Raw genomic sequence first — 25005 nt, 5'->3', positions numbered from 1 at the left:
TCGGTGACTCCTCGGTGCCTGGGTGACCAGGAGGGGGAATGCACAGCGCAGAGGGTGAGCTCCGTTTTGGCAACGTCGAGTTTGAGGAACCTGTGTGTATACAGGTGGCTCTCACCGTGGTTCTGAAGTTCTAGAGAAAGGGATGAGCGGGAGGTGACCACGGGCAGTTACTGGGCTGGGGGTGTGGCCCCGGTTCTTCACCAAAGCGGGCCCTCGATCACTCTGCCGACTGGAAGTGATCGCCGTCCACAGGGGGCTGCTGGCTGAGGACTACTGTGGCTTTGTCCCTACAGCAACCTAACATCAAACAGAAGTTTGTGGCCCTCCTGAAGCGGTTTAAAGTTTCAGATGAGGTACGACCCCTTACTCCCGAGCTGGATGGTGAGTAGAATTCCCGGAGTTTCACCCTTGTTCCTGGCGCACAATCTGGAGTCCAGATTCCAGGAACCCCATGTGAGGGGGTAGCTAAAGGAGGGCTTTCCGCTACTTGAAAAGAGAAGGAAAGATTTACATGTAGCACCCAAGGTTCCATGGTACTCGAAGCAGGGGCACATGCTTCTGCCCAGCTTTCGGGTGTGGGGTGTCCAGCACAGATCCAGTTGCTATTGTTCAGTTTTCCCTCCTGCCCCGAGGGGAACATCGTGAGAAGCAGCCTGTGAGGTGGGAGCCTCCTCCACGGCGTCAGGAACTGGCCGCTGAGAGAAGCAGTGCCTTCCCTGGGCTCTGGCAGGCCTGGAGCCAGTTTTCATGGGCTCTCTTCTCAGTGGACTGAGACAGGGATGGAGATTTGTCCCCTGCGGGCTCTAGAGGAGGCCAGCACGAGCCCGCCAGGGCCCCAGGCGTCTGGGTTTCCCTGCGCCTGTTCCTCGGGAGAAGTACCGTCTCAGCCCCACTCTTCTTCCTGACGCCGGTACCCGGCGTGGGGAGCACTAGGGAGGCTCTGAGAGGGGACGGTGGCCTCACCACGTCCCTGCTCTCAGGATCAAATCACAGAAAGGACACCAAGACCACCCTGATGAGCGTGAAACTATGGCACGTCCCTTCAGGGGACTGCGTAGGGACGCCAGTGGGGCCTGCCCAGGAGGAAGGAGTTTCCTGTCTGCCATGTTGTTAATAGGGGTAGCCCCAGACTCCAGGGTTTTGTTTTCTCCCACAGGTGGGCTTTGGGCTGGAACACGTATCCCGAGAACAGATACGAGAAGTGGAAGAAGACTTGGACGAGCTGTATGACAGTCTGGAGATGTACAATCCCAGCGACAGTGGTCCCGAGATGGAGGAGACAGAGAGCATCCTCAGCACGCCAAAGCCCAAGCTCAAGTGAGGCCCGCACCCCCTCTGTCACACTGTCTCTCTAGGCCATGGCAATCTCCTAGACTCCCCTCCCTCACCACCCCCCACACCATTACCCGGGAATCTCGGTTCCTCACCCCTTCTGAACCGCCTGCCGTCTGGATAAAGCTCGCTGCTTTAGCCTCTAACCGACAAAAGCCCCAATAGGACTCTCCTGAAGTCCTTCGGTCCAGGTCCCTACTGGTCCAGCCTCGGCTGTGTCCTTCCTCACCGGCATCCTCGAAGCCCGGGTTGTCGATCTTTCTTGAACACCAGCTCTGCCTGGCTGTCTGTGAGCTGCTGTTCTGGGCCCTGGCGGCCACTGACCCTGGCTGTGCTTCTTTGCCACAGGCCCTTCTTTGAGGGGATGTCGCAGTCCAGCTCACAGACGGAGATTGGCAGCCTCAACAGCAAGGGCAGCCTCGGCAAAGACACCACCAGCCCTGTGAGCAAGACCAATGGCTGTGGGGTGCGGGAGTGGGACCAGGGGAGAGTCAGGGCTTAACACTGGGCCCTCTGCTCCTGGCTCATTTGGGACCTGCGGGCCATCTCATCTTGTTTCAGCCTCAGTTGTCATCTCAGTCCTGCTGGGCTCTAGTGCTCTGAGGATATTGCTGTGGCCAGGCGGGTGTTCTTTATGGTCTGTTCCCGCCATGACCTGGCTCCTTCCCTCCCGGAACACACAGTGCCTCAAGACCTCTTCCTCAACGCCCGTCATGTGGTAGCTGGGAGTGTGGCACCCGGCCAGTGGTGGCGATTCTGCATCCAGGCTGGGGAGAGGGTGGATGCAAAGGGGCAGGAAGGACCCAAGGTCTGTCCAGGAGAAATTACATGGGCTTTATTCAGAAAGTGGGCAGTGCCGTCGAAGAATTTAGAACTCGGTGGGCTGGTTTCCATTTTGCCTGGCGAGCCAGAGGGAAAAGGAGCTGTCTACTGCACACCCCAGAGCCCCGCATCACCCCAGGACCACGCTCTGTCGCTCTTTGGGAAGGCTCTCCCCAGCAGTGGAGCAGGGGCAGAGGCCCGGGTTGATGCTGTACCTGCCTCGGGCCCTAGGAAGCTGCCCTCCCCCTTGTTTATGACCAAAGGCAGGATGACGTGCCTGATTTTAGTGCAGTTTTCGGTTTGCTTTGAAAGCCCAGTGTCTTCTCTGTAGATCAAAAAAACTGAATCCTTTAAGTCCTCCTGCTCTTGCCGCTTTAACAGAGGGAATACAGAACTCACCCTGCGCGTAGGTATTAATTGTGAGGAAACGACCTGAGGCCTGTGAGGTTCTCCATCCCCTGAAAAGAAAGCACTGTCTATGGAAGGGCTGCCTGCCGCCGGTCCCAGGTGTCTGCGGAAGCTCATGGACTGCCTGCTGCCACGAGGTGGCGCTGTCGTCCACGTAATCCCTCTCCCTGCTGAAGGCGCAGCAGGGTGATCCGGCCCTAGAACAGCGGCACCACGTGGCCTTAGCGAGTAAATGTGGGATGGGAAATGGCAGCCCCCACCGAGAATCCCTCCCCAGAGAAACCTCAGGCCCGCCACTTGCAGACCGGGCACTCTCAGCCTTTCCAGCCCAGGTTCCTATGATCTGAGGCTGAGGAGGCCTTACTTGACTAGTTCTGCTCAGGATGTGGCTTGGGGCTGCTCTTTCTCACAAGGGGGCTGCTGGATGGCCCTGCTGAATCATCACTGTCCGCGTGGACAGATCATTGGCCACTGGAGCCAGATTCCATAGCGAGTATAAATATAAGGGATGACTCTTCTAGAGAGAAACCTGGGACCTGGCCAGGGGAGGACTGTCTTACGGTGTCCTAGGAATGCAAAACAAGGGCCCTACTGTAACACAATGCAATCAAATTTTAAATGAGATTAATGCCCCAGAAATGCTAAGCGTGACACCTAACATATGGTGACCGCTCAATAAATTTTAGGGATCGTCGTTACTAAATCAGTAAGAGAAACTACTTTCTACTAATGAAGCTGTTTCTGGGTTGATAGAATTTGTAGGTTCTACATTTAGTCTCAGCTGCATGGCTTATAAAATTTAAAGAGAAAAATCACCTTGATGCTCTGGGCCTCAGGTGCCTTACTTGTGAAGTAAAGGTGTTGGCCCAGGAGCCCAGTTAGCTCAAAAGTCAATGGAGTATCAGTCTTTACAGTGTGATGGCCTAAGGATCCCTGTTCAAGCCAAACATTTCTTTGGGGCAGGGTAGGGCTGGTTTGAGAGCACATGCTCTGGAGTCAGACTTCTGGGTTTGAATCTTGACTCCACTGCACTGCACTGCACTGACTGTGTGATCTGGGCAGTTACCCGGACTTCGTGTCCTCATCTACAAATTGCATGTAAAAAGGACATGCCTTACAAGGCAGTGTGAAGATCCAGTGGGAAAAGGCAGCTAAAGCCTCCAGCATGGCGCTTGATTGATGGTTGGATTGATTTACGGCATGGGAAGCATCAGTAAATGTAAGCTGCTTTGCCATTGTTATTATAGACCCTGAGAGCCATTCCAGCTCTGGACTCCTGAAATTGATAGAATCTAGATGTCTTTTTAGTGAGTTCTTCAAATTCTGGTTCCCTGGGCCAGATTTCAGACTTTGCTGGTTCTCTGCGATATTTCTATTTTGAAGAGCTCCATATGTCTTGATGTGGGTGTGGAACTTTGGAATCCTTTAGTATGAAAGACACTTTGGAAACTACAGAGCGAGGCTGAGCTCTTACACAGAGAACTTCTAAACGTATTAGGGAAAACATACGGGGATGGTGCATCCACAGACAGGCATGCACATGCTGCCCAGCTTTTGTCCTCTCTTCCCTGATTTCCTAGCATTGTTATTCATTTATTTTTCTTAACCTTCCTTTTTGTTCCCCAAATTTCAGAGGGTTCAGTTTTATCACTAGAACCAGAAGGAATTTCTGCTGATACAAATCATTACAGCTGTTGAGTTTTCCCAAGACTTGAGCACACAGTAGCAACATAATTTGGTTCTTGGAGCTGATAACAGTAGGCCCCGACAGCGCTTCAGCAGGGGCGGCCAAGAGATGGAGACTTTCCGCCAGGACTGCCTGCTGCTAAAAGTTGCTAATTCCACAGCACTGTAACTGATGGTGCTAGGGACCAGTACTTCGTAAACTTGCGAGCCTAAAGTGCCACCGCACTCTGCCCCCTCCACGTGCGCGCACACACACACAAGCACGTGCATCCCCTGCAGCAGCAGCCGGCGTCGCCCCCAGGCACAGCGCCTTGCACCGTCACATCTGCCTCGGAGCCACACAGTTAGGCAACACAGCTACTGCGCTGCTGGGGTGAGAAAAGCCTAAAGTATTTCTAGAAGCAGGAAGAAGAACTGGGAGAGTCGGGAGTTTGCTCCCGGTGGGACTGACTAAAACATCCAGAAGAGTCAGTGCACAGCCCGCAGGTGCCCCACCCCGAGTCCACCTTAGAGCGCTCAGCACATCTCAGCACAGCGCTGTGCCGTGAAACACCGCTCTGCTGTCAGAGGGCTGGACCACAGGGCTGCTGCCTGAGAGCCTTCCAGTAGGATGGTGTTATCGCCCCGATTCCTCCTCTTTAAAACGTGTTTAATTCATTTGTCATGCTGAGATCCCAAATTGAGTGAAACCATCTTCAGTCTTAAGTCTGATGAAGAGTTCTCTGGGAGTGTGGACTCTGTTAACACCGGTTATTCATACAGACAATGTGTAAATGAGCCAGCGGTGCCATCTGGAGGCAACCTGCTGTGCGTGGCTCTGAGCCAAACCGTCTCCCCCTCAGGGGTCACAGGGTCTGGATAAAGTGTGTTAGGTTAGTTTTGCAGACGGCTCAGAGCAGTCGTCCTCAACCAAGGGTGATTTTGCCTCCCAAGGGACATTTGGCAAGGACTAGAGACATTTCTGTTTCTCACAGCGGGGGTGATAGGGGATAAGGGGCTGCTCCTGGCATCTAGTGGGTGGAGGCAGGGATGCAGCTCAAATCCTGCACAAGATGCCCCTGAGCAAAGAAAGACCCGCCCCAGATGTCGGCGGTGCCCACGTGGAGAAACCCTGGTTTAGCGTATGACGTGGGCCTACTTTTGTGGTCCTTGTTCATTAGTTTGCTGAGTGGCCCCTTGAGCTTATTGGGCCATTTCTCTGTACTCTGTTATTTACTCAGAGAAAAGACTTTGGGTCATTGGGAGGAGGTGGGATATCCTTGATCCTTTCTGATTCCTTGGTTCCCCATAAGAACCAGAGACCCACTGAGGCCAGGACCTTCCCCATAGCTAAGACCCACAACCCGCAACTGCTTATGATTTTGACATTGGTGTCTGCACAGCCAGAAGCAGCATTAGCAAGTGTGAGAAATCTGGTTATGTATCTGTATCTGCAAAGTACATTTTTAATATTTATGAGAAATGCTAATAAAAGTTGGGGACAAAGGGAGAATTATTTCACACCTAAATGGCTTAGTATATTCTGTTTGAGGGTTTTCCAGATATTTCTACCAAGCAAAAAGCATTTGGCTACCATGGATGTCTTTAGTCTCGAAATCAAAGACGTGAACTCTGAGATTCCCCTTTCTTCTTAGCAACTCTGACAGCAGAAGAGGCCCTGTGTGCCCCTCCTGGGCAAGGGTGTTTACCGAATCCAGGGTTAAGACTGACGCATCCCACAGCCATGCCATCTGAATGTTGAGCTTCTCTTTCCTGGTGACATCTTGTGAGAGTCAGAATTTCTGGGTTCCGCATCTCGCTGTGTTATTAATTTAATGATCGCAAAATAACTGACCTTTCTGAAGCTCAGTTTTCACAAAAATATGCTCCTTGTAAGATGAAAGTCCCAAAGATTTTGTGAGGTCATCAGATTAAGTGAAAGTATTTTAAGCTTCCAAGGGACCTAGAAAACAAGTTAGAGTGGTGGTTATCTGGATTGATGATGACTAATTATTATAACTTTTGCAGATGGAATTGGCTGCTTTAGAAAAAGTCAAATCTGCTTGGATTAAAAATCAAGATGACAGCTTGACTGAAACAGACACTCTGGTATGTATGGTTCGGGCTCCTGTTCCAGCTGTTTAAAATAGTCTTTGGTACCTTTAGAAATAAAGGCAAAAAGATCCTGATGATTGCCCTGAAACTTTGGCCTAACTCTGTGGACTTGTGAATGTACTGCGTGCCCTTCCTCCCAGAATCCTTACCCGTGGAATATAACGCTCTTCCCCAAACTAGCAAACTAGAAATGTCCCCATTCTGCCCTTTAGTTAGATCTGATCAAGCGCTAATTTCGATAATTTCTCACTATCTGTCACCCTCGTTTACTTCTCAGATACGATGACCAGTATCTTCCCCCGAAAAACCATCCCTTCCTCCAGGTTGCTTTTACAATGGCCAGACAGCCCACAGCATTAAGTCTCCAAGTGATTACTAGTCAGCTCCTTCCACTAAGAGATGTTGGAGCTGCTCAGGGGCGCATGGGATGGATCGGCTGGGGTGCCCAATTTAATTACACACAGGTTGAAATTCCACACACATACACGTGTTGAGCACTGAAGGTTAAAAGATGAGAACACCATGGATCCACCTCCGGGAGGAAAGCCAGCCGGGGCACACCTGGCGCAGAGGCTCTGTGGGGCCCGGGAAGGACAGAGCCATTCACCTGGGGGGAGGGCATCTGAGCTGGGCCCGCAGGTTCTGCCACAGTTCAGCCGGTGGGACTGGAGGCCAGGCCCAGCAGATGGGAGGGAACAGAGAACTTGACCAAATACCATCTGGGGGTGTGCTGCACATCCGCCTCACAGTGGGAGCTGCTAGCTGAATGGAGTCCGAGGAGGAATTGTTTCAGGCTTATGTTTCCTATAGTAAATAATGCTGCATTAAGGATCTGGTGTCTGACAAAGCCTTAGGTTGGATTCGACATTACTGTAGTTCACCCGTAATCCGAGTAACCCATCTTCCACTTTGGCCCATACTGCACAGCGGTCGTTTCAAAATGAAGTTCTAGGGGCTTCCCTGGTGGCACAGTGGTTGAAAATCCGCCTGCCAATGCAAGGGACACAGGTTCGAGCCCCGGTCCGGGAAGATCCCACACGCCGCGGAGCAACTAAGCCCCGTGTGCCACAGCTACTGAGCCCACAAGCCACAACTACTGAAGCCCGTGCGCCTAGAGCCCGTGCTCCACAACAAGAGAAGCCACCACAATGAGAAGCCCGCATACCGCAGCAAAGAGTAGCCCCCACTCGCCGCAACTAGAGAAAGCCTGCACGCAGCACCGAAGACCCAACGCAGCCAAAAATAAATAAATAATATATATATTTTTTTAATGAAGTTCCAGTCATGTCACTTCCTGAGTGAAACACTCTCCTTCCCACCTAGAGAAGCTAGATCATCAGCCCAGGTTTGTGGGCTGTCAGTTCATAAATGTAGGGTACAGATTGAATAGCAGGAGATGGTGTGCGGTACAGCGGGTGCACTCAGCTAAATTAAACAGTCACGGTGTCCTCGTCGGGTGGGGTAGGAGTTGTAGAACCCTGTGCTTCCCGGAAAAGAGAGCAAGGGACTGACTTTCTCATGACGGTCATGGGCCCTGGCAGGAACCACGAGGCTCCCATGATCACCGAGGGGAAGTAACCCTCACTGCTTCCTTTCCTCCGTGGCAGGAAATCACTGACCAGGACATGTTTGGAGACGTGAGCGCAAGTCTGGTTGTGCCAGAGAAAGTCAAAACTCCGATGAAGTCCAGTAAAACGGACCTCCAGGGCTCTGCCTCTCCCAGGTACTCAGGGTTTGAAGACGCTCCTAAAGCGTCGGGTAGAACGAGGGAAGCCCAGCAGGAGGGGCCTCAGGAGGAGGGGGCAGGCCGTGGCTCTGGGTCAGGGGGCTGTCTAACCGCCTCCTTCCACGTCTGTGGCAGCAAAGTGGACGGCGTGCACACCCCCCGGCAGAAGAGGAGCACTCCCCTGAAGGAGCGGCAGCTCTCCAAGCCCCTGAGCGAGAGAACCAACAGCTCCGACAGCGAGCGGTCCCCGGACCTGGGCCACAGCACGCAGGTACCCCCGCCTGTTGGGCGCCCCTGGACCTTGGTCTCTGTTCCATTGTCTCCTCGGGCGGTCGGGTGAAGAGGAGCGGGGAGTACTTTGAACGGCTCTGAATAAAGTCTCGAAGACAGACCTAAAGGGGGATGTCTAGCATGCTTGTTATTTGCCACTGCTGAGGAGTTGGTGGGGAGCGGGGGACGGAGCAGGAGACTCTGGCTTGTTCTGCCCCCATCAGACCTTAGTGGAGACTGTGCGGGGACCGCGGTTCTAGGGACAGCAGCCCTCGGCTCTCACGGGACGTCTGCTCTGAGCTCTGATACCCTTAGTGCTGCTGTGGGCCAATTACAGTGGTTTCAAGCTGGCACGTCAACAGTATTTAAATGTTTTGATTGGGCTTCCCTGGTGGCGCAGTGGTTGAGCGTCCGCCTGCCGATGCAGGGGACGCGGGTTCGTGCCCCGGTCCGGGAGGATCCCACATGCTGCGGAGCGGCTGGGCCCGTGAGCCATGGCCGCTGAGCCTGTGCATCCGGAGCCTGTGCTCCGCAACGGGAGAGGCCACAACAGTGAGAGGAAAAAAAAAAAAAATGTTTTGATTGAAAGACCTAAGAGAGGCTGGGGCAGGCGCAGAAGGAACTGGCCCTTGGGAGTCCTGTTCCCTCTGAAGGTCAGTGTCCGGGGGAAGGATTCTCCCCCGACAGACCTCCTGCTCTCCTGGGGTCAACGGCAGGCCTGTTCGTTTCCCCGATACATATCATTGGAAGGGAAGTTTGTGTCCATGTGGCTTCCTGAGCTGACGCTCTTATAGCTGAAAATGAACCCGGGACTAGAATAGCCCGGTGCCTGGGGCGAGGTGTTGTCCTTCTAGTTAATCACTGTTCCTGAAATACCTTTGTTCCCTGTGCCAGGGCGCCCCCCACACAGCCTCCTTGCTGCTCTCATTAGTTCTCTCCCCGTCGCTGCCCTCGTTTTCCATCCTGTGAGCACCTGCTTGCTGTCATCTTCCTCCTCCCCTCCCGCTGCCCTGCTTCATTGCCCTTCGGGGCCCTTCCTGCTCTGGCAGGACGGCCAGCTGTGCTCCTGGCGCCCCGGCCTGTGTTCTGAGGCCTCGCTTTGCCTGTTCTTGATCCCCCTCCTTCCCCTTATGCTCCCCGGGGCCGGTGGGATCCCAGGTCTCCCACACAAGTCCCTGGTAGCTGTTCTCTGAGTACCCCTGCCCCAGGAATTCTCAACCCTCCCCTCAAGCTCCCTGGGGACTGCCCAACAGACGCTTGTGTCCTTGTAGATTCCAAGAAAGGTGGTATATGACCAACTGAATCAGATCCTGGTGTCGGATGCAGCCCTCCCAGAAAACGTCATCCTTGTGAGCACCGCTGATTGGCAGGGCCAGGTAAAGCATCGAAGGTCGCAGGGCTGTGGAGGAGAGATTCTGGGGAGCAAGAGACAGATTTGAAAGGCAAGGTGTGGGGAAATAGGAAATCACCCCCCTTTCTCAGGCACCCCCCTGCCCTGAACTTAGCCCACAGTTCTGGACTCTAGTCCCAGTCCCGTCGTCTTCCCACCTGTGGGGCTTAAATCACCAATTTTCTGTACCTCGGTTTCCTCAGCTTTAAAAAAACAGCAGTATTGCCTGTCGTGCCTGCCTTCATGGCCCTGTGTCTCAGGCAGCATACCGGAAGGGAGGTGCCTCGAGGAGCACCAAGTGCTGTGAGACGCCAGAGGCGCCCTGGTCTCCACGAAGGCCGCTCGGCGGGGGCAGAGCAACAGCAGCCCCTGTCCCTCCCGCTCCCGGCGTCCACCCGGTCAGGACCCGGGGCCGCCTCGCGTGTGGGCAACAGAGGCCGCGTTAGAACCTAACGAGCCCTAGGTCTTCCCACATTTCCGCGTGAGCCCATCTACGTGGGGTCCGGCCCTGCCGTCTCCTCGCTGGCTGCCAGAAGCCCGACCTTTGCCCGGCTGTGGTCTGAACGACAGAGGATGGGGCCCTGCAGCTCGGTCTGGGCCTCGCCGCACTCTTGGCCTGTGGGGAGGCAGTACCCCTGCTGCGTGGCCTCACCTGTGTCCCTGCTCCTTTCCCTCCCCCACTGCACACAGTACGTGGCAGAGCTGCTCCAGGACCAGCGGAAGCCCGTCGTGTGCACGTGCTCCACGGTGGAGGTCCAGGCCGTGCTGTCTGCCCTGCTCACCCGTATCCAGCGCTAGTAAGGGCTCGGCTCTTCTTCTGCCCTTTGGGGTTCCCTCTGACCTCATCCTCCCACCCTGATTTCTAAGCAGTGAGAGGACCTCCCGGCCTCATCAGGCCAAGAATTCGCAATTGGTACCTGGTTGGGCAGCGTCAGACCGCGGTGCTCTGATGCCCCGGCTGGCCCCAGAGGGTTGGGGTGAAAATGTCACCTTCCTGCCCGCCTGCCTCCCCGCCTTGTCCCCTGCCACACCTTGAGTTGCCTCATCCTCTTCTTAAGCCCATGACGAAGAAGGCCGGGCAGAGAGAGCCCAGGGTTTTACAAGACCTTTTACTCCCGTCCCTCCGACTACCCAGAGTCGGGGGCTTCCCTCCGTGGGAAAGAGCTGCGGGCGTTCCCGGGTGTCTGTGCTCGTGCCCACCGCCAGCCCCAGGGCGCTGCCGAGTCGTCTCCCCGTGAGCCTCGGCCAATTCTGCCTTCCTTCTAGACAGTTCCCTGCCCTCTCTGATCCTGGGTTTCTCTCTTTTTGCAAAAGCGCTGTGGTTTATTGCCTCTCTCTGTATTATTTTGTTCATTGGTTTGTTTTTTCTCTTGGGCTGTTGAGAGCAAGTGAAGTCTGAGCTTGGGGCCTTCCTCTGAGCAGGACGCAGGCCCACCTGACCTGGCCGTGCCTCTCCCCTTGCTTCCCAGCTGCAACTGCAACTCCTCCATGCCGAGGCCGGTGAAGGTGGCAGCAGTGGGCGGCCAGAGCTACCTGAGCTCCATTCTCCGCTTCTTCGTCAAGTCGCTGGCCAGCAAGACCTCCGACTGGCTGGGCTACATGCGCTTTCTCATCATTCCCCTCGGTAAAGGCTCAGGAGGGCCCACTCCTGAAGCGGGGTGGTGGCGCTGGGTCCCAGGAAGTGACGGGCAGGGAGACCGAAGCCTGGGTCGTTATTCACCCCCTCACCAGCTCTCCTTGTCTGGTTTCCACCTACCAGGTTCTCACCCAGTGGCCAAGTACTTGGGCTCCGTTGACAGTAGGTATAGCAGTACCTTCCTTGATTCTGGCTGGAGAGATCTGTTCAACCGCTCAGAGCCCCCGGTGTCAGGTAACGGCCCCTCGTAAGGGACCAAGACAGAATGTGGCCTGATTTCTGGAGAGCCAGGGGTGGGGGGCGTGCTGCTTCTCCTCCCTGTGGCGTGTTCATTTTTTTCAGTACTTATTAAAAGGAGGCCTATTAAACGCAGCCTTTCCACTCTGGATGTGTTTAGTCTCTGCCATTTGCTCTGCACAGCTGGAAATGAGGGCCGTGAGGGTGGCAGGGAATATGAATAACGCTCCTGAAAGACAGAGAGGTGGCAGGGATGGGCGCGAGCTTGGGCTCTGCGGGGCCGGGAGGTGGTCAGTGCTCCCACAGGCCTTGCAGGGGGTGCCGGGCAGACGTTGGACGGGGAGGGCAGGCTGCTGCCGTGGTTCCAAGGTCGCTGCAAGCAGAGATGGAGGCGGGGGCGAGCCAAGCCTGGGAGAGGCAGGCTGGGGAGGACGGCACGCAGATCGGATGGGAGGACGGCTCTTTGCCCCATGATTCCTTAGGTTCAAGCCGGCGGGTCTTTAGAGCCCTTTCTCTGCCTCAACTCCTGGGGTCTTCTGGTGGGACTCAGGAAGGGGGCTCTCGGAGAGGGTTTTCGGGCTCGCCTGCTGAAATGTCGGCGTTTGTCTCTTGGCTTCTCTGCAGAGCACCTGGACGTGGTCGGGCGAGTGATGCAGTACGTCAGCGGCGCGGGCGTGACACACCAGCTGCCCGTGGCGGAAGCCATGCTGACCTGCAGGCACAAGTTGTAAGTTGACCGAGGGGTCGGGTGGGGCCGGATAAACCTTAGGGCTCCTTCGCTTTGTCATACCTTCCTTCTCCCCACCCCATTTCCCTTGGTGAGAACTCAAGAGGACATGAGAGTGTTTTTTACTGCTTCCCCCCAAGGCGTTCCCTTCCTTGCCCGGGCCTCCACCCGTGTGGGCGCCCCTCAGTACAGACACGGGAGCAGTGGTAGAGTGTGCAGAATCGGAGCTTTTGCCTCCATTTGGTGGCTCCTCGCGCCATCTTGAGGCGCCATGGGAAGATGTTATGTAGTGTCTGGACTCCCTTAAAGCCACAGTAAAACATGGAAGGCTTGTGTCCCCATCTCTGCACGAAGTCTCACCCCCCAACTGTAAAGCTTTCCTGTCTCTCCCAACAGCCCTGATGAAGACTCGTATCAGAAGTTTATCCCCTTCATTGGCGTGAGTACAACTCCCCTGTTCTCCATACCCCACCCACCCATTCTCCTGGCCTTCCTGTCCTGTGCGTGCGCATGCACACGTATGCGCGTGCACACACACACACACACACACACACACAGAGGACTCATCTAGGCAGCAGTTCCCATCCGGAGGTGATTTTGCCCCCAGGGGACATCTGGCAGTGTCTGGTCTGGAGACAAGTTTGGCTGTCACAGCTGGGGACGGGGGTGGTACCGGCATCTCATGGGTGGAGCCCAGGGACGTGCTAACCATCCTGCAGGGCACAGGACAGGCCCCCGACAGAGAGTGATCCAGCCCCGAGTGTCAGCAGTGCCGAGGTGAGGGAGCCCCGGGCTGGGACAGGCACCGAGCTGTTCCTTTCAGTGTCCTTTCCCGATCAGGGGCCATCCCCAGCTCACCACGGGTGTCTCGTGTTGATTACACCAGGCGCTGAACTTGGTGCCATGGCCTAGGGAGTGATGTCCAGGCCATTGGTTCTACAGGCTCCAGGGAAAAGAAAGCTGCCTCGGGGATAACGATAGATGATATTCGTAGAAGTCCGAGGAGTCGGTAGCCTTCAGAGTCAGGTGGACACCAAGCGGAAGAGGCTCTTTCCTCCTCCTGCTTAGTCAAGGCAGTCTCTACACGAGCGGATCTTGAACATAAAAGGAAAACCTCTTGGGTGTCTCTGGTGTCAGGTGGTACCGGCCTTTGCTGCATTTGGCAGTAGCTAGGCCACAAGGCAGAGACCGACCAAGAGAGGGAGACCAGAGGGGACAGAGCCGGTGCCCTCCCGGGGCCGAAGCACGACACAGACGCGTGGCTGAGAACTCTGATTCCCATTTGCGAGACGATTGAGTTTCTCTTCCAAACCAGCTGGTATCTTTTCCTACAGTCTCCCTGAGGATCCTCCCAGCTTCTAGGGGAGATGGGGCGTGTGTGGGTGAGGGGCCCAGCTCCCACTGTCCCTGTTCTCTGTTCGTCCCAGATCCTGGGCATCTCGAGAGATCTTGGGAGAGGCCTGATCCTGGGGAGATCCTCTGTAAAGCCTCCTGTCTGCCTGGTCCAGTCAGTCCCCATTAGCCACTGGGGCTGCTCCCACAGCCCCGCCGGAGGCCCGGGGCCGTGGCCCGTAGCCAAGGCTGGCAGTCTGACCCACATCTTTGTGAAGCTGTGGGATCTTCATGGAGCTGGGGGTCACTGCCTACTCCAGCCTCACAGCAAGACAGAGGGATAGAAAAAATTAAAAATTCAAACAGGGCTTCCCTGGTGGCGCAGTGGTCGAGAGTCCGCCTGCCGATGCAGGGGACACGGGTTTGTGCCCCAGTCCGGGAGGATCCCACATGCCGCAGAGCGGCTGGGCCCGTGAGCCATGGCCACTGAGCCTGCGCGTCCGGAGCCTGTGCTCCGCAACGGGAGAGGCCACAACAGTGAGAGGCCCGCGTACCACAAAAAAAAAATAATAATAAATAAAACAAACAAAGGAGCTGGCAGCCTCGTGCAATGCCAGAGGAGCGAGGGGAGAGGAGTCGTGTCCAGAAGTTCAGAGTATCGATGTGTTACTTTCTGGGAATTAAAATCAGGATGTGTAGAGGATCGGGAACAAATTTCAGTGAATGGCAGCATTGTGCTCTGATCCACGTGTGACCCCTGCTCCCTGCCGTCCCCGGGGCCCAGCTTCCGTGACCTCCCCGCCCTGCTGTGCCTCTGCCGGGTGCTGGGATTCACCTGTCACCTCAGGCCCCAGCCCTGACCTTCATGGTCTGTCTCTAGCTGTGCCCCTGGCTGGCCACTGGAGGGCCCCCTCTGTCCTTCCCAGAATTCTCTTAGAGGAATCTAAAATTCTCTGGGGAGCGGAAATGGACCCCACCATTGCCTTGCGGGGAGGGAACGGCGGTGCTGGGGACCCCCTCCTCATTGGTGTTCCTCCAGATTCCAGGAAGTCTGGAAAGGAGGGGCCTGCTCCCAGCATGTCAGCGTGTTCCAGCATGTTCGCTGGGCCTGGTGCAGCACACGCGCCACCCCCCCCCAAGCCCCCGCCGCACCCTGCTCCTGTCTGCTGAGGCTTTCTCCCGGTCCCCCCCTCTCTCTGACATGAGACGACGGCCTCCTGCTCAAGTGGTCTTAGAAGAAATGAAATCAGGATACGAAAGTGCTTCCCACCCTGCAGGTGGCCTTGCCTGCATCCCCAGAGAAGACCTGCAGGTCTCCTGTGCCCCTGACTTATTGTTTGCAACTGGGTTTTTTCATATCTCTTAACTATCCGGGCTGCTTGGGATCGGCAAAGAGTTTTAGAGCCTACGATCCAACAGTGTGCAGTGGCGGCCGCTGGTTCCAGCTGATCAGAGTGCATCCGGCTTTGGTAGGAGGATCTAATGCGGCATCTCTTCTCCCTCCCAGGTGGTGAAGGTGGGTCTGGTCGAAGACTCTCCTTCCACTACAGGTGAGCCTGGGGCCTCTTGGCCTCTACAGGGTGAGGGTGGTGCCTTGCCGTCTCCTTCCTATTCGAACAGGCCAGAGGGCGAAGACTCAGGGGGTCCCAGGCCAAGGCAGAGCTCAAGCCTCGGGGCGAGGCAGTGGCCGGGGCGGAGCGGGGAGCAGGATGCAGCTGAGACGGGGGCGCCTCGACTCCCTGGCACCAGCGGGTCAGGACGGCTTCCCCTGCCCAACTGTGTCTGTCTGTCCCGCTGGCAGGCGATGGTGATGACTCACCCGTGGTCAGCCTTACTGTGCCCTCCACGTCGCCACCCTCCAGCTCAGGCCTGAGCCGAGACGCCATGGCCACCCCTCCTTCCTCCCCGTCCATGAGCAGCGCCCTGGCCGTCATGGGGTAAGCCTGTTGCCGGTTCCTGTCTTTCCTGCCACATCCCTCCATCGGGGCAGCAGCCCGACTGATTTCCCTGTTGCCACAGCATGTAGGACGGTGACACTGAGCTTGGAAGGTGGCGGGGGGACGGAACGAGAGCAGTGGAGCTAGGTCACTGGCCAAGCAGGTCATCACACAGCTCTGTAAATGCAGGCTCCCGTCTGTCCTGTCTGCCTCACAGGTATAAGGTCGAGTGAGACAAAGGGCAGAGAGGCCCTTGGTAGCCTGTAAAGTGCCGTGCATGTGTCTTGTTGTAGGACTGCCCAGTGTGGTAGAGGGAGTGTGGGCGTGGGCGTCACACACCCCCGGATTTGAGTCACAGTTTGTGGTTTGTGTTACGTCCACTGTGTTAGCTTGCGTTAAAGAACAGATCACTCAGTGACACTTGTTAAAGCAAGAGAGACTTTCTCCGCGTTGGGAACAGTCGCCATAGGTGTCGGGACCACCTCGATGGGATTTTGCAGTGAGAGAGGGATGGGACTTGACTCCAAACCCTTGAGCAGCTGGGTTTACAGTCCAGGAGCAGCGTGGGGGCAGCGGATGGAAAATCACCAGGAGGAACATCGGGAGTGAGGAGGGGTCTGATTCCGGCTAAACGGACCTGACAGGAGCCTTGCTGGCGACACTCCTGAGGGAAGGTGGAGGGTGCGGAGCCTGATCAGAGATCCAGGGTGACCAGAAACGCGGGCCGGGGGCTTCTTGCCAGAACTGGATTTTCCAAGGAAGTGCACAGGTGGGCCCGGGAAGAGGTGCAGGAGCCTGACTAAAGTTTGGTCAAGCAAAGAATCTTTGTCGCTTGGGCAAGTTACTAAGCCTCATTTCAACTCCGTGAAAGTAAAGGTGAAATAGCCACATCAGTCTTGCTGTGAGGCGGAGATAAGACCGTGCATTAGTGCCTGGCACGTGGAGGTGCGGCCTCCTTCCAGGCACTCAGTCTGTCCACCACTGAAAGGCTGCCGCGGCCAATGACACGGGCGGGACCCTGTTCCAGAGCCCAGGCTCCTGGGCCCCAGCAGTGCCAAAGCCACAGAGAGAGTGCTGTGAACAGTTCGGGAGGGGTGGCTGTGAAGGGAGACGAGAATTTCTCTAGGATGTAAACTATCCAAAGTTTAGATCAGGCGGGCAGGGAGGCCTCCGGGAGCTGACCAGAGCGGGGGTGGGCGGGAGGGCAGTCCCACAGCGGGGCTCAGGGAACAGCCTTCGAGGTGGGAAAGGGCTGAAAGGAGCCCCCGCTCCTTCTTCCTCCCCGTTCCCTTTCTTCTACCCTCACCTTCCTGGTCTTCTGGTGATGGTCCACGTGGAGCAGAGAGGGTAGGCCCTGGCCAGTGGCTTTTCCAGAACCCCCAGTGACAGAATACGAAGTGTTCTCGGGGTGGAGCCCAGACCCCAGCCCTCACCCTCCCTCGCCCTGTCTTGCCCCTTCGCTTCCCATCGAGGGTCTGCCGCTGACTTGCCGAAGTGCGTGAAAAGGAGGAAATCCCACTGCAGGTCACATCGTGACCTCACGGTCCAGGCTTCCTGGGTGCCTGGGGGCCAGCCTTACCCCGACCTCCTTTCCCATCCAGTTTAAGCTGGTTTTTTAATGGAACCACTGAATCCAGGCAGAAAGAGAAACGTCAGATGACTTTTGTAGCCTGCACCTATTGTGTCTGGCGCCTCCTTTCAAGAAAACATCAGCTCTTTTTCCCCTTGGAGCTAAAATTATCCCTGAGCTAGAAGTGCCATAAACGGGAGAAAGCCACAGGTCGGCATCCGTCAGCTCTCCCGGGGCTGCTCCGGAGCCGCCACGGTGCTCCCGCCCCTGTCCCACTTAATCTCTCCCACGCTTGGGGGGGTTCTGCCCCGGCTCTGCTCGTGGGGGGGGGTGCGTGTGTGTGTGTGTGGCCTTGTGTATGTGTGTGCGCACTTTCTCCCTTCGTAAAGCTTCCTTCCTCTCTGCTTCCCTCGTTCCCGTGTGACTTTTTATTCGGTTCCCTCATGCGGACTCGGGTCTTCACCCTCTCGTGGCTGTGTCCTCGGATCAGCCTGATTCTCCACTCCCACACCAGCCAGTGCTGTGAGGCTGGAGAGAACCCGGAGCCACTTAGCGGGTGCCTCCCCCGGCCCCTCCCAGACCCTGGCGGGGCCCTCTCCACCCCGTCTGCCCTGTGGTCAGGAACTGAGCCCGCTCTCCGGCATCGCCCCTTCTCCAGGAGCCCCAGCAGCCCGTATGGGGACGTGATTGGCCTCCAGGTGGACTACTGGCTGGGCCACCCTGGGGAGCGGAGGAGGGAAGGTGACAAGAGGGACGCCAGCTCCAAGAACACCCTCAAGAGCGTCTTCCGCTCGGTGCAGGTTTCCCGCCTGCCCCACGGTGGGGAGGCCCAGCTTTCCGGCACCATGGCAATGACCGTGGTCACCAAAGAGAAGAACAAGAAAGGTAAGTGACATGTGAGGCCACAGGCCATCAGGGCCACCAGACCTCCCTGTCTGTCTCGGGGGCTGGGACAGGATGTGCTTCTGGGAGACTGTGGACGAGGACAAAGGCAGCACACGTATCATGTGATCCAGCCTGGGGTCCCGCGGGGGTCCCGCCTCACCTTGTGGGACGAGGCCATTCCTTCTGTCACAGAGGAGATCTCGGTCCCCAGGGAGTCACTGGCCCCTACCTGCAGAGCATCGGCACCTTAGGGGCTGAGGCAGTTTGTGCTGCTGTCAAGAAGGGAGACTTTCTGGCCACCGCCCTCCGGGATGGATGGTGTGACAGGGGAGGACATGTCCCCCTGCCGCAGCCCCACAGAGCGGAGCACTCGCACCCAATCCTGGAGGCCACCCAAGCCTTCATGAGCAAACGGCACGGCTGTTTTTAAGAATTCGGGGGGGGGGGGCTTCCCTGGTGGCGCAGTGGTTGAGAGTCCGCCTGCCGATGCAGGGGACACGGGTTCGTGCCCCGGTCCGGGAGGATCCCACATGCCGCGGAGCGGCTGGGCCCGTGAGCCATGGCCGCTGAGCCTGCGCATCCAGAGCCTGTGCTCCGCAATGGGAGAGGCCACAACAGTGAGAGGCCCGCGTACCGCAAAAAAAAATTCAGGGGAACGGAGCCCAGCCCAGAGGAGAGGGTGGCTTCAGCACCAGCAGTGGCGGGGGAGCGGGTCCCGTGCGCTGGGAAAGTGAGGCAGGAACTGCCACGACCAGGCCACTGTGGCGTGGGGACGTCACTCGCTGCTGTCGGTCCCCGTTGGGAAGCCACACAACTGGCTCAGCGCCTGCAGAAGCTGGCAGGGTGACTCTGGGGCGCTCGCAGCCCCCCAGCCGTCAGAAAGGGGCTTCCTTCACTGCCGGGCCCCGCCTTCCTCCTCTGGGCACATCCAAAGCAGCTGGGCCTTTCCTTTCATGCCTCTCTGGAAGAGCTCCCCCGGAGGGCGGGCAGGGCCTTGCCAGACCCGCAGCCAGAAGCTGCCGGGGCACCCAGAGACCTGCCTAGGGCGTCCCAGGGCTGAGCTCACGCAAACCCTGCCGCACGGCCTCCCCGCGCAGGCGCGCGAGCTGGTGGGAAGGAGGCACCCGACAGGGCAGCAGACCCCCTCCCCCACAGGCTGCTGGAATGTTCGAGCTGGAAGGGACTCGGAGACCATCTGGCCCTGGGTCCTCGTTATTCAGTGAATATACCGAGGCCCAGGGAGAGGAGCAGGAGCTTGCAGACCCTGATACGTAGCCCGGAGCCAGGGAGCAGGGGAGGAAGAGTCGGCTGTCTGCCGTTCACCTCCCTTCCCTTGGGGGGAGAGGGCAGTGGACGGGGGAGTGTGGTGGCCGCTTTTCAGGGGCTGTGACAAGGCGGTTCCTGCTTGCTTTCCAGTTCCCACCATCTTCCTGAGCAAGAAGCCTCGAGAAAAGGAGGTGGATTCTAAGAGCCAGGTCATCGAAGGCATCAGCCGCCTCATCTGCTCTGCCAAGCAGCAGCAGACCATGCTGAGAGGTGTGGGTGGGGGATGGGTGGGGGAGGAGGGGGGCAGGGGGGCCGTGGCCCTCCCCAGCCACCCTGGGAAGATGGCCTTAGCAGCCCCGGTCACCCCCTTGCCTCCCCTGTCACCCCCAGTGTCTATCGATGGAGTCGAGTGGAGTGACATCAAGTTCTTCCAGCTGGCAGCCCAGTGGCCCACCCACGTCAAGCACTTTCCAGTGGGGCTGTTCAGTGGCAGCAAGGCCACCTGAGGGCACCGTCTCCTGGCTCCTCTCCCTCCTGGCACTGCCACCAGCCTCACCGCCTGCAGGCAGGGGGAGGCCAGCAGGCCCAGGCCCAGCGTCCCCTTTCCTGGCCCCGGGGCCTGCATCTCCCTGGCCCGGTCCTGAAGGACACTGCCACCGGGGACGCTGCTCCCCACCCCCCCTCCCCCCGCCATGCTGGGTCCCATCCGTGGGCAGCCCCCACCCTCCCTCTCTCCTTTTCCTCCTCTCCCTCCGTTCCAGGCCCAAGGCATGTTGATTTTGCCTTTTGGCGGCCAACCCTGGTCCCTGGAACTGAGTCCTCCGGGCCTTCCTTCGCCTGACTTCCAACCTCTTTCTCCACGTGGCACCAGTTCCCTTCCCGGAAACAGGAAACCCAGGGTCCTGGCCCACAGCAGGGGGTCCAGCCTCCCCCATCTCCCCCAGGATCTCGTTTTCTAAAGCTCAGCTGCCAGATGCCACTCAGCCGGCCCCCCTCTAGTGGGGCCCAGAGCCAAGGCCACTTCCCACTGCTGTGGGGTGATGGGGCACGACCCCTCCTGCCCACTCACCCCAGGACAGCATTTCTGAGGCCACGCGTGGGTTTCTGGGGTGGAGAGGGCTCCGTGGTCTCACTCATGCAAGGGTTCACCGCGCCCAGGTGCCCTGTAGGTGCCACGTGTGTCCCTGAGCGGTTCTTTGGTTGTCCGCACAGCCAGTCTCTCGGTGGTTCCGTGTGACTCACCTGGGCGCTGGTCCCTGTCCTTGGGTCTCCCCCTGTTGGTGGCTCTCCTCCCCAGCCTCCTCCCCCACGCCCCCAGCACACCTCCGCCTCTGCCTGCAACTCTGGACCCGGAGAGATGGGAGGCAGCCCCATCCAACGTGTCGTCTGTGGCCCCAGTCCCTTCGGCTCCCTGCTCCCTGTGTCCATCCGTCTCCTTTCCCCAGTCTGTCCTCCCCTCCTCACCTGGACCCCTGGCCTGGGCAGGCCCCATCCTCCTAGCCAAGCCTCCCTCTCTCCACGGCCTCGGGGGGCCTGAGCCCCTCAGCCCGCACCATCGGCCTTGGCCTTCTCGCGGAGACGCGGAGCGCGTGGGTGGAGCTCCAGCTGCAACCCTCCCAGCCCGCCAGCGCCTCCGGAGCTTTGCCGTGGCCCTCTCACCCCTTCTAGAAGTTTTTGCACAGAACTTCATTTTGAAAAGCGTTTTTCTCATTCTCCATACCTCCCCCAAACTCCTCCAGCCCTTCCCCCGGCTCAGCCCTGCTGTCCAGAGCATCCCTGGGGCTGTGCTGCTCACTCAGCCGGAGAGAGGGGCGGGGTGGGAGGGACTAAGAGGATGTTGGATTTTTCATTCAATAAACTGGTGATTTCTTACCAACGAGCAATCCTTAGGCGTCTGCGCCTCTCATTGTGACACAAGATCTGTCCAGCCTCGTCCCCACTTCACGCCGCGGCCACTTCACTCAAAATCAACTGGGGGGACTTCCCTGGAGGTCCAGTGGTTAGGACTCTGCACTCCCACGCGGGGGCCCCGGGTTCGATCCCTGGTCGGGGAAATGGGATCCCGCAAGCCGCGCGGTGCAGCCAAAAAGGAAAAAAAAATCAACTGGGAGCTGGCTGGAAAGAAGCAGATTCCTATTTGCTTGATGATAGAAACAGGCGTGAAGGTGTGTTGCCCTGTGTGAGGCAAGCCGAGGTCAGGAACAGAAGTCACACCGTTCCCACTCTGAAACCCCATTTTTCTCAGGCACTTGCCGTCCCCAGATCCCACCTCCCAAGGCAATGACACATCGTCGGCAGCTTCCACTCTTCCAACTGGAGATTAGAATTCGGCTTCTCTCCCGCTGCTAGGCTGACGTCCTGCCACAGTTTCCGAAAGTTGGAAAGTTTCCGAAAGTCTGAGGCCCAGGTGGAGGGGGTGAGCTGGGGTCCATCGTCAGGCTTGCTTTCCTGCCCGCCCTTAACCTTAGAGGTGATGGTCAGAGCTCCTGCTGCTTGGAAGCCTGGCTCTTCACGCGCTCCCGGGACAGAGGCCTGCACGCCAGTGCCCAGAAGTGCCCAGAAGTGGGAGCTTGCGTCCCCCCCCACCCCCTGCCTGCAGGACACAGCCCCGGAGGAGTGGATGGCCAGGTGGGGCAGGCTGTCCCTGGCTCCCCAAGTCCTGCGGCCAGGTCACCTAACAGAGGGAGGCTCTGGGACCCAGCAGTGTGGCCACCCAGGCTCTCCGGGCCTGGAAGATGGAACCAGTGCCCGTCTTCCAAGGGTCAGAGTCCAGTCAGGTACCGGAAGTTGTCCCAGAAACGCAGTCTGCACGTTACTTCCCGGATGAGGGGTACAAGCCGGCCAGTGAGAGGAAACGCCAGGAGAGGGCGAGGCTGAGGTGGGCTAGACGGGTACAGAGCCAAGGCGCCCACGGAGGCTCCGGCAGGGCAGGGGCCTGGGGACCTGGGCGCTGGTGGGGGTCCCGAGCGGGACGGGCGTGGGACAGATGGACTCAGGTCCCAGCTCAGAACCGAGAGGGGAAGCAGACGACGGAGAGATGAGCGTGAGGAGGCGGCGTGAACTCCCTGCCGACCTGACTCCAGCCTCGGCCTCCTGCCCACGGAGACCAGCACCCTCCCCCGCTCCTGCCCTGGCCCAAGGTCCCTCCCGCCTTCTCCAGGGCTTCCTCCTGCTGCGCCCCCTCTCCTGCATCATCAGTTCCCCCACTCCACCAGGTGGTTTGCAGTAATAGCTCCCTGGTTCTAAATCCCCTCTGGCTGCCACACCATGTCTCTGCTCCCCTTACAGCGAAAGTCTTCAAAAGGGGGTGTTGCAATGTAAATAGAAGTGAGAGTTTTCTTTCTTCTGAGAGCAGGGAAAACAAAGGGAACAGCGAACAGGCTAGAGAAGAAACAAAACCTAAACTGAAAGAGTTAATCACTCCTTGGTTTAACTGTCACTAATTGGTAGTTAACTAGATTTGTACTTTATAAAGCTAACCTCCCAGACACTACGTAATTTACATTCGGCACCCATCACCCCTAACTCTTATGTGACTTACATCCCATGCCTCTCACTCCCTAACCTTATTACCGCCCCCACCACCGGCACTCATATTCTGTACACCACTGGTAACAAATCACCCCCTATAGTTTCTGCGTTTCAGAAACAGGATCACCGGCTGATAAACCAGAGGCAAACAGATGCAGTTACCAGAGTGCCAGACCCCAGTTACCAGGCGGCCTGATGCCATCTATGACTGCTTTGAAATAATGCAAAGGAAAAGAAGAATACAAGACCTTCATTACTTTGGTCCTTATCTTATACCCCGCACTGCAAGCCCCACATATAGAATCTTCCCTGATTCCCAAGGAGGGAGGGCACAATTCTTGAGGCACTAGCCTGCTGTGTCTTCCCTTCTGCCTGGCAGAAAATAAAGCCATCTCTCTCTTCCTCCAAAATCCCTGTCTCCGTACTTCTGTTCGGCCTTGGTGCACAGGGAAGCCGATATTTCGGCAACAGGGGCTGTTCGGGGTCCCTGTCTCCCGTCCTCCCACTCCTCGGGCTTGTTCCTCACTGCCCCATCAGGAGTTAGGAGTCCCTTTGCCAAGGTCACTGATGACCTGGGCTGCCAGGTCCAAGGCTCAGTTTTCTTGCCTGACTGACTAGGAGCATCTGATGCCCATGATCACTCCTCGCTCTGCCTGTAGATGGCGCTCTGCTCTCCCCACTCCCGCCCCCGCCCCCCACCCCTTCCCGCCTCCTTCTCGGGCTGCTCTTTCTGGGCCTCCCTTGTACCCTCCTCATCTTCCCGACCTCTGGCCTCCCCTCTCCCCTCACCCAGCCCCAGGGTGGGAGATACTCCCTGTGTGCAGACTTCCCGACTCTGTAGTTGCTGAGGCCTGAATCTTTAAAATCGTCCTCAACACCTCTCTCTCACACCCAGCATCCAATCCCCCGGCAAATCCTATAGGCCTTCCCTTCAAGACAGACCCAGAGCCCTGCAGCGCCTGGCCACTTTCACTGCTGCTCTCCTCTCCTCTCCTGTCTGGATGTCATAGTAGCCTCCTAATTACCTCTGCTTCCACCTACTCTACCTGTAGCCTATTCTCCACACAATGGCCAGAGAAAGCCTTTTAAAATGTTAATTAGGTCGTGTTAAATTACTGATCCAAACTGTCCAATGGCTTCCCACCCCACTAGGAATATAATCCAAAGACCTCCTCACAACCTCCAGGGCCTACCTGATCTGACCTGCCTGGGGCTGCTTATCTGATCTCCTCTCACTCTCCCCCTCACCCGCTGGCCTCCTCCACATTCCTCAGACACAAGGTGCACATACTGCCTCAGGGCCTTTGCACGAGCCATCCCCCCCTGCCCATCCTGTTCCTGCCCCTGGATCCATATGACTTGCTCCCTCACTCTGGTCTCGGCTTAAATGCCACCTCAGAGAGGCCTTCCCTGTTCAGCCTCTCTAGAATAGCACCTCCCTTTTCTCTCACCCTTTTGTTTTTCTTATTAGCATTTCTCACTCCTTGGCATTTAATTACTTGTCTCTCCCCACCAGAACGTAAGCTCCAAGAAAACAGGAACTTTTTTTTTTTTTTCCTGCTCTATCCTTGGCACCCAGGATACCGCCTGGCTCATCATAGGTGAACAAATACATATTTGCTGACAGAATGAATGAAAAGCCTTTGCGCTGCTGGAATGGATGGGACTCCTCATCCACAGTTGCTACTCAGACCCTTCAAGGCCTCAGCCCCAAAGGACACCTGAGTTTTCTCGTAGGCGTGGAGCAGCAACACAGACTCTTACTCTGAGCAAAGAGGAGATAGAGGGTTGTTCAGGAATGGTTTCCAGGATTCCAAAGGCAAGGCAGCTCTGGTGGAAGATGTGCCCCAAGACGGCTCACCAGGGGCCAGGTCAGAGCAGAGCTGCCCATGGGGCCACCAGAACAGAAATGTTCTTTAAAGGCAAAGGGGTGGCATTTTGGTGCAGAAGGTAGAGGACCCGCTATCTGATCTGCACACCAACTCCGGACTGGTTTTATTTTTTTAATAAATTTATCTATCTGTTTATTTATTTATTTATTTATTTATGGCTGCACTGGGTCTTCGGTGCTGCGCGCGGGCTTTCTCTAGTTGCTGCGAGCAGGGGCTACTCTTCGTTGGGGTGTGCAGGCTTCTCATTGCGGTGGCTTCTCTTGT

At 57.2% G+C, this 25005-nt stretch overlaps 1 protein-coding gene across 5 annotated transcripts in view; it reads left to right on the top strand.

The window, feature by feature from the left end:
- PACS1 (phosphofurin acidic cluster sorting protein 1) overlaps positions 1 to 21201 on the top strand; it is a 143266-nt gene extending 122065 nt beyond the window's left edge. For 4 of the 5 annotated variants that reach the window (XM_082627590.1, XM_082627593.1, XM_082627592.1 and 1 more), the window contains exons 8-24: positions 294 to 353; positions 1157 to 1317; positions 1681 to 1774; positions 6256 to 6336; positions 7947 to 8065; positions 8204 to 8339; positions 9610 to 9714; positions 10419 to 10525; positions 11198 to 11352; positions 11488 to 11598; positions 12226 to 12328; positions 12725 to 12767; positions 15168 to 15210; positions 15462 to 15597; positions 17826 to 18052; positions 19469 to 19588; positions 19709 to 21201. In XM_082627590.1, coding sequence (XP_082483716.1) covers positions 294 to 353; positions 1157 to 1317; positions 1681 to 1774; positions 6256 to 6336; positions 7947 to 8065; positions 8204 to 8339; positions 9610 to 9714; positions 10419 to 10525; positions 11198 to 11352; positions 11488 to 11598; positions 12226 to 12328; positions 12725 to 12767; positions 15168 to 15210; positions 15462 to 15597; positions 17826 to 18052; positions 19469 to 19588; positions 19709 to 19824 — 1917 coding nt within the window. In that variant the 3' untranslated portion in view covers positions 19825 to 21201. The remainder of the gene's footprint in view (positions 1 to 293; positions 354 to 1156; positions 1318 to 1680; positions 1775 to 6255; positions 6337 to 7946; positions 8066 to 8203; positions 8340 to 9609; positions 9715 to 10418; positions 10526 to 11197; positions 11353 to 11487; positions 11599 to 12225; positions 12329 to 12724; positions 12768 to 15167; positions 15211 to 15461; positions 15598 to 17825; positions 18053 to 19468; positions 19589 to 19708) is intronic. The other variant, XM_082627591.1, reaches the window with a different exon arrangement.
- Positions 21202 to 25005: the final 3804 nt, after the last annotated feature.

This window comes from Mesoplodon mirus, assembly GCF_964341445.2.
Source record: "Mesoplodon mirus genome assembly, chromosome: 7".
Taxonomy (NCBI): Eukaryota; Metazoa; Chordata; class Mammalia; order Artiodactyla; family Ziphiidae; genus Mesoplodon; species Mesoplodon mirus.
This window is presented reverse-complemented; position numbering and strand designations above follow the sequence as displayed.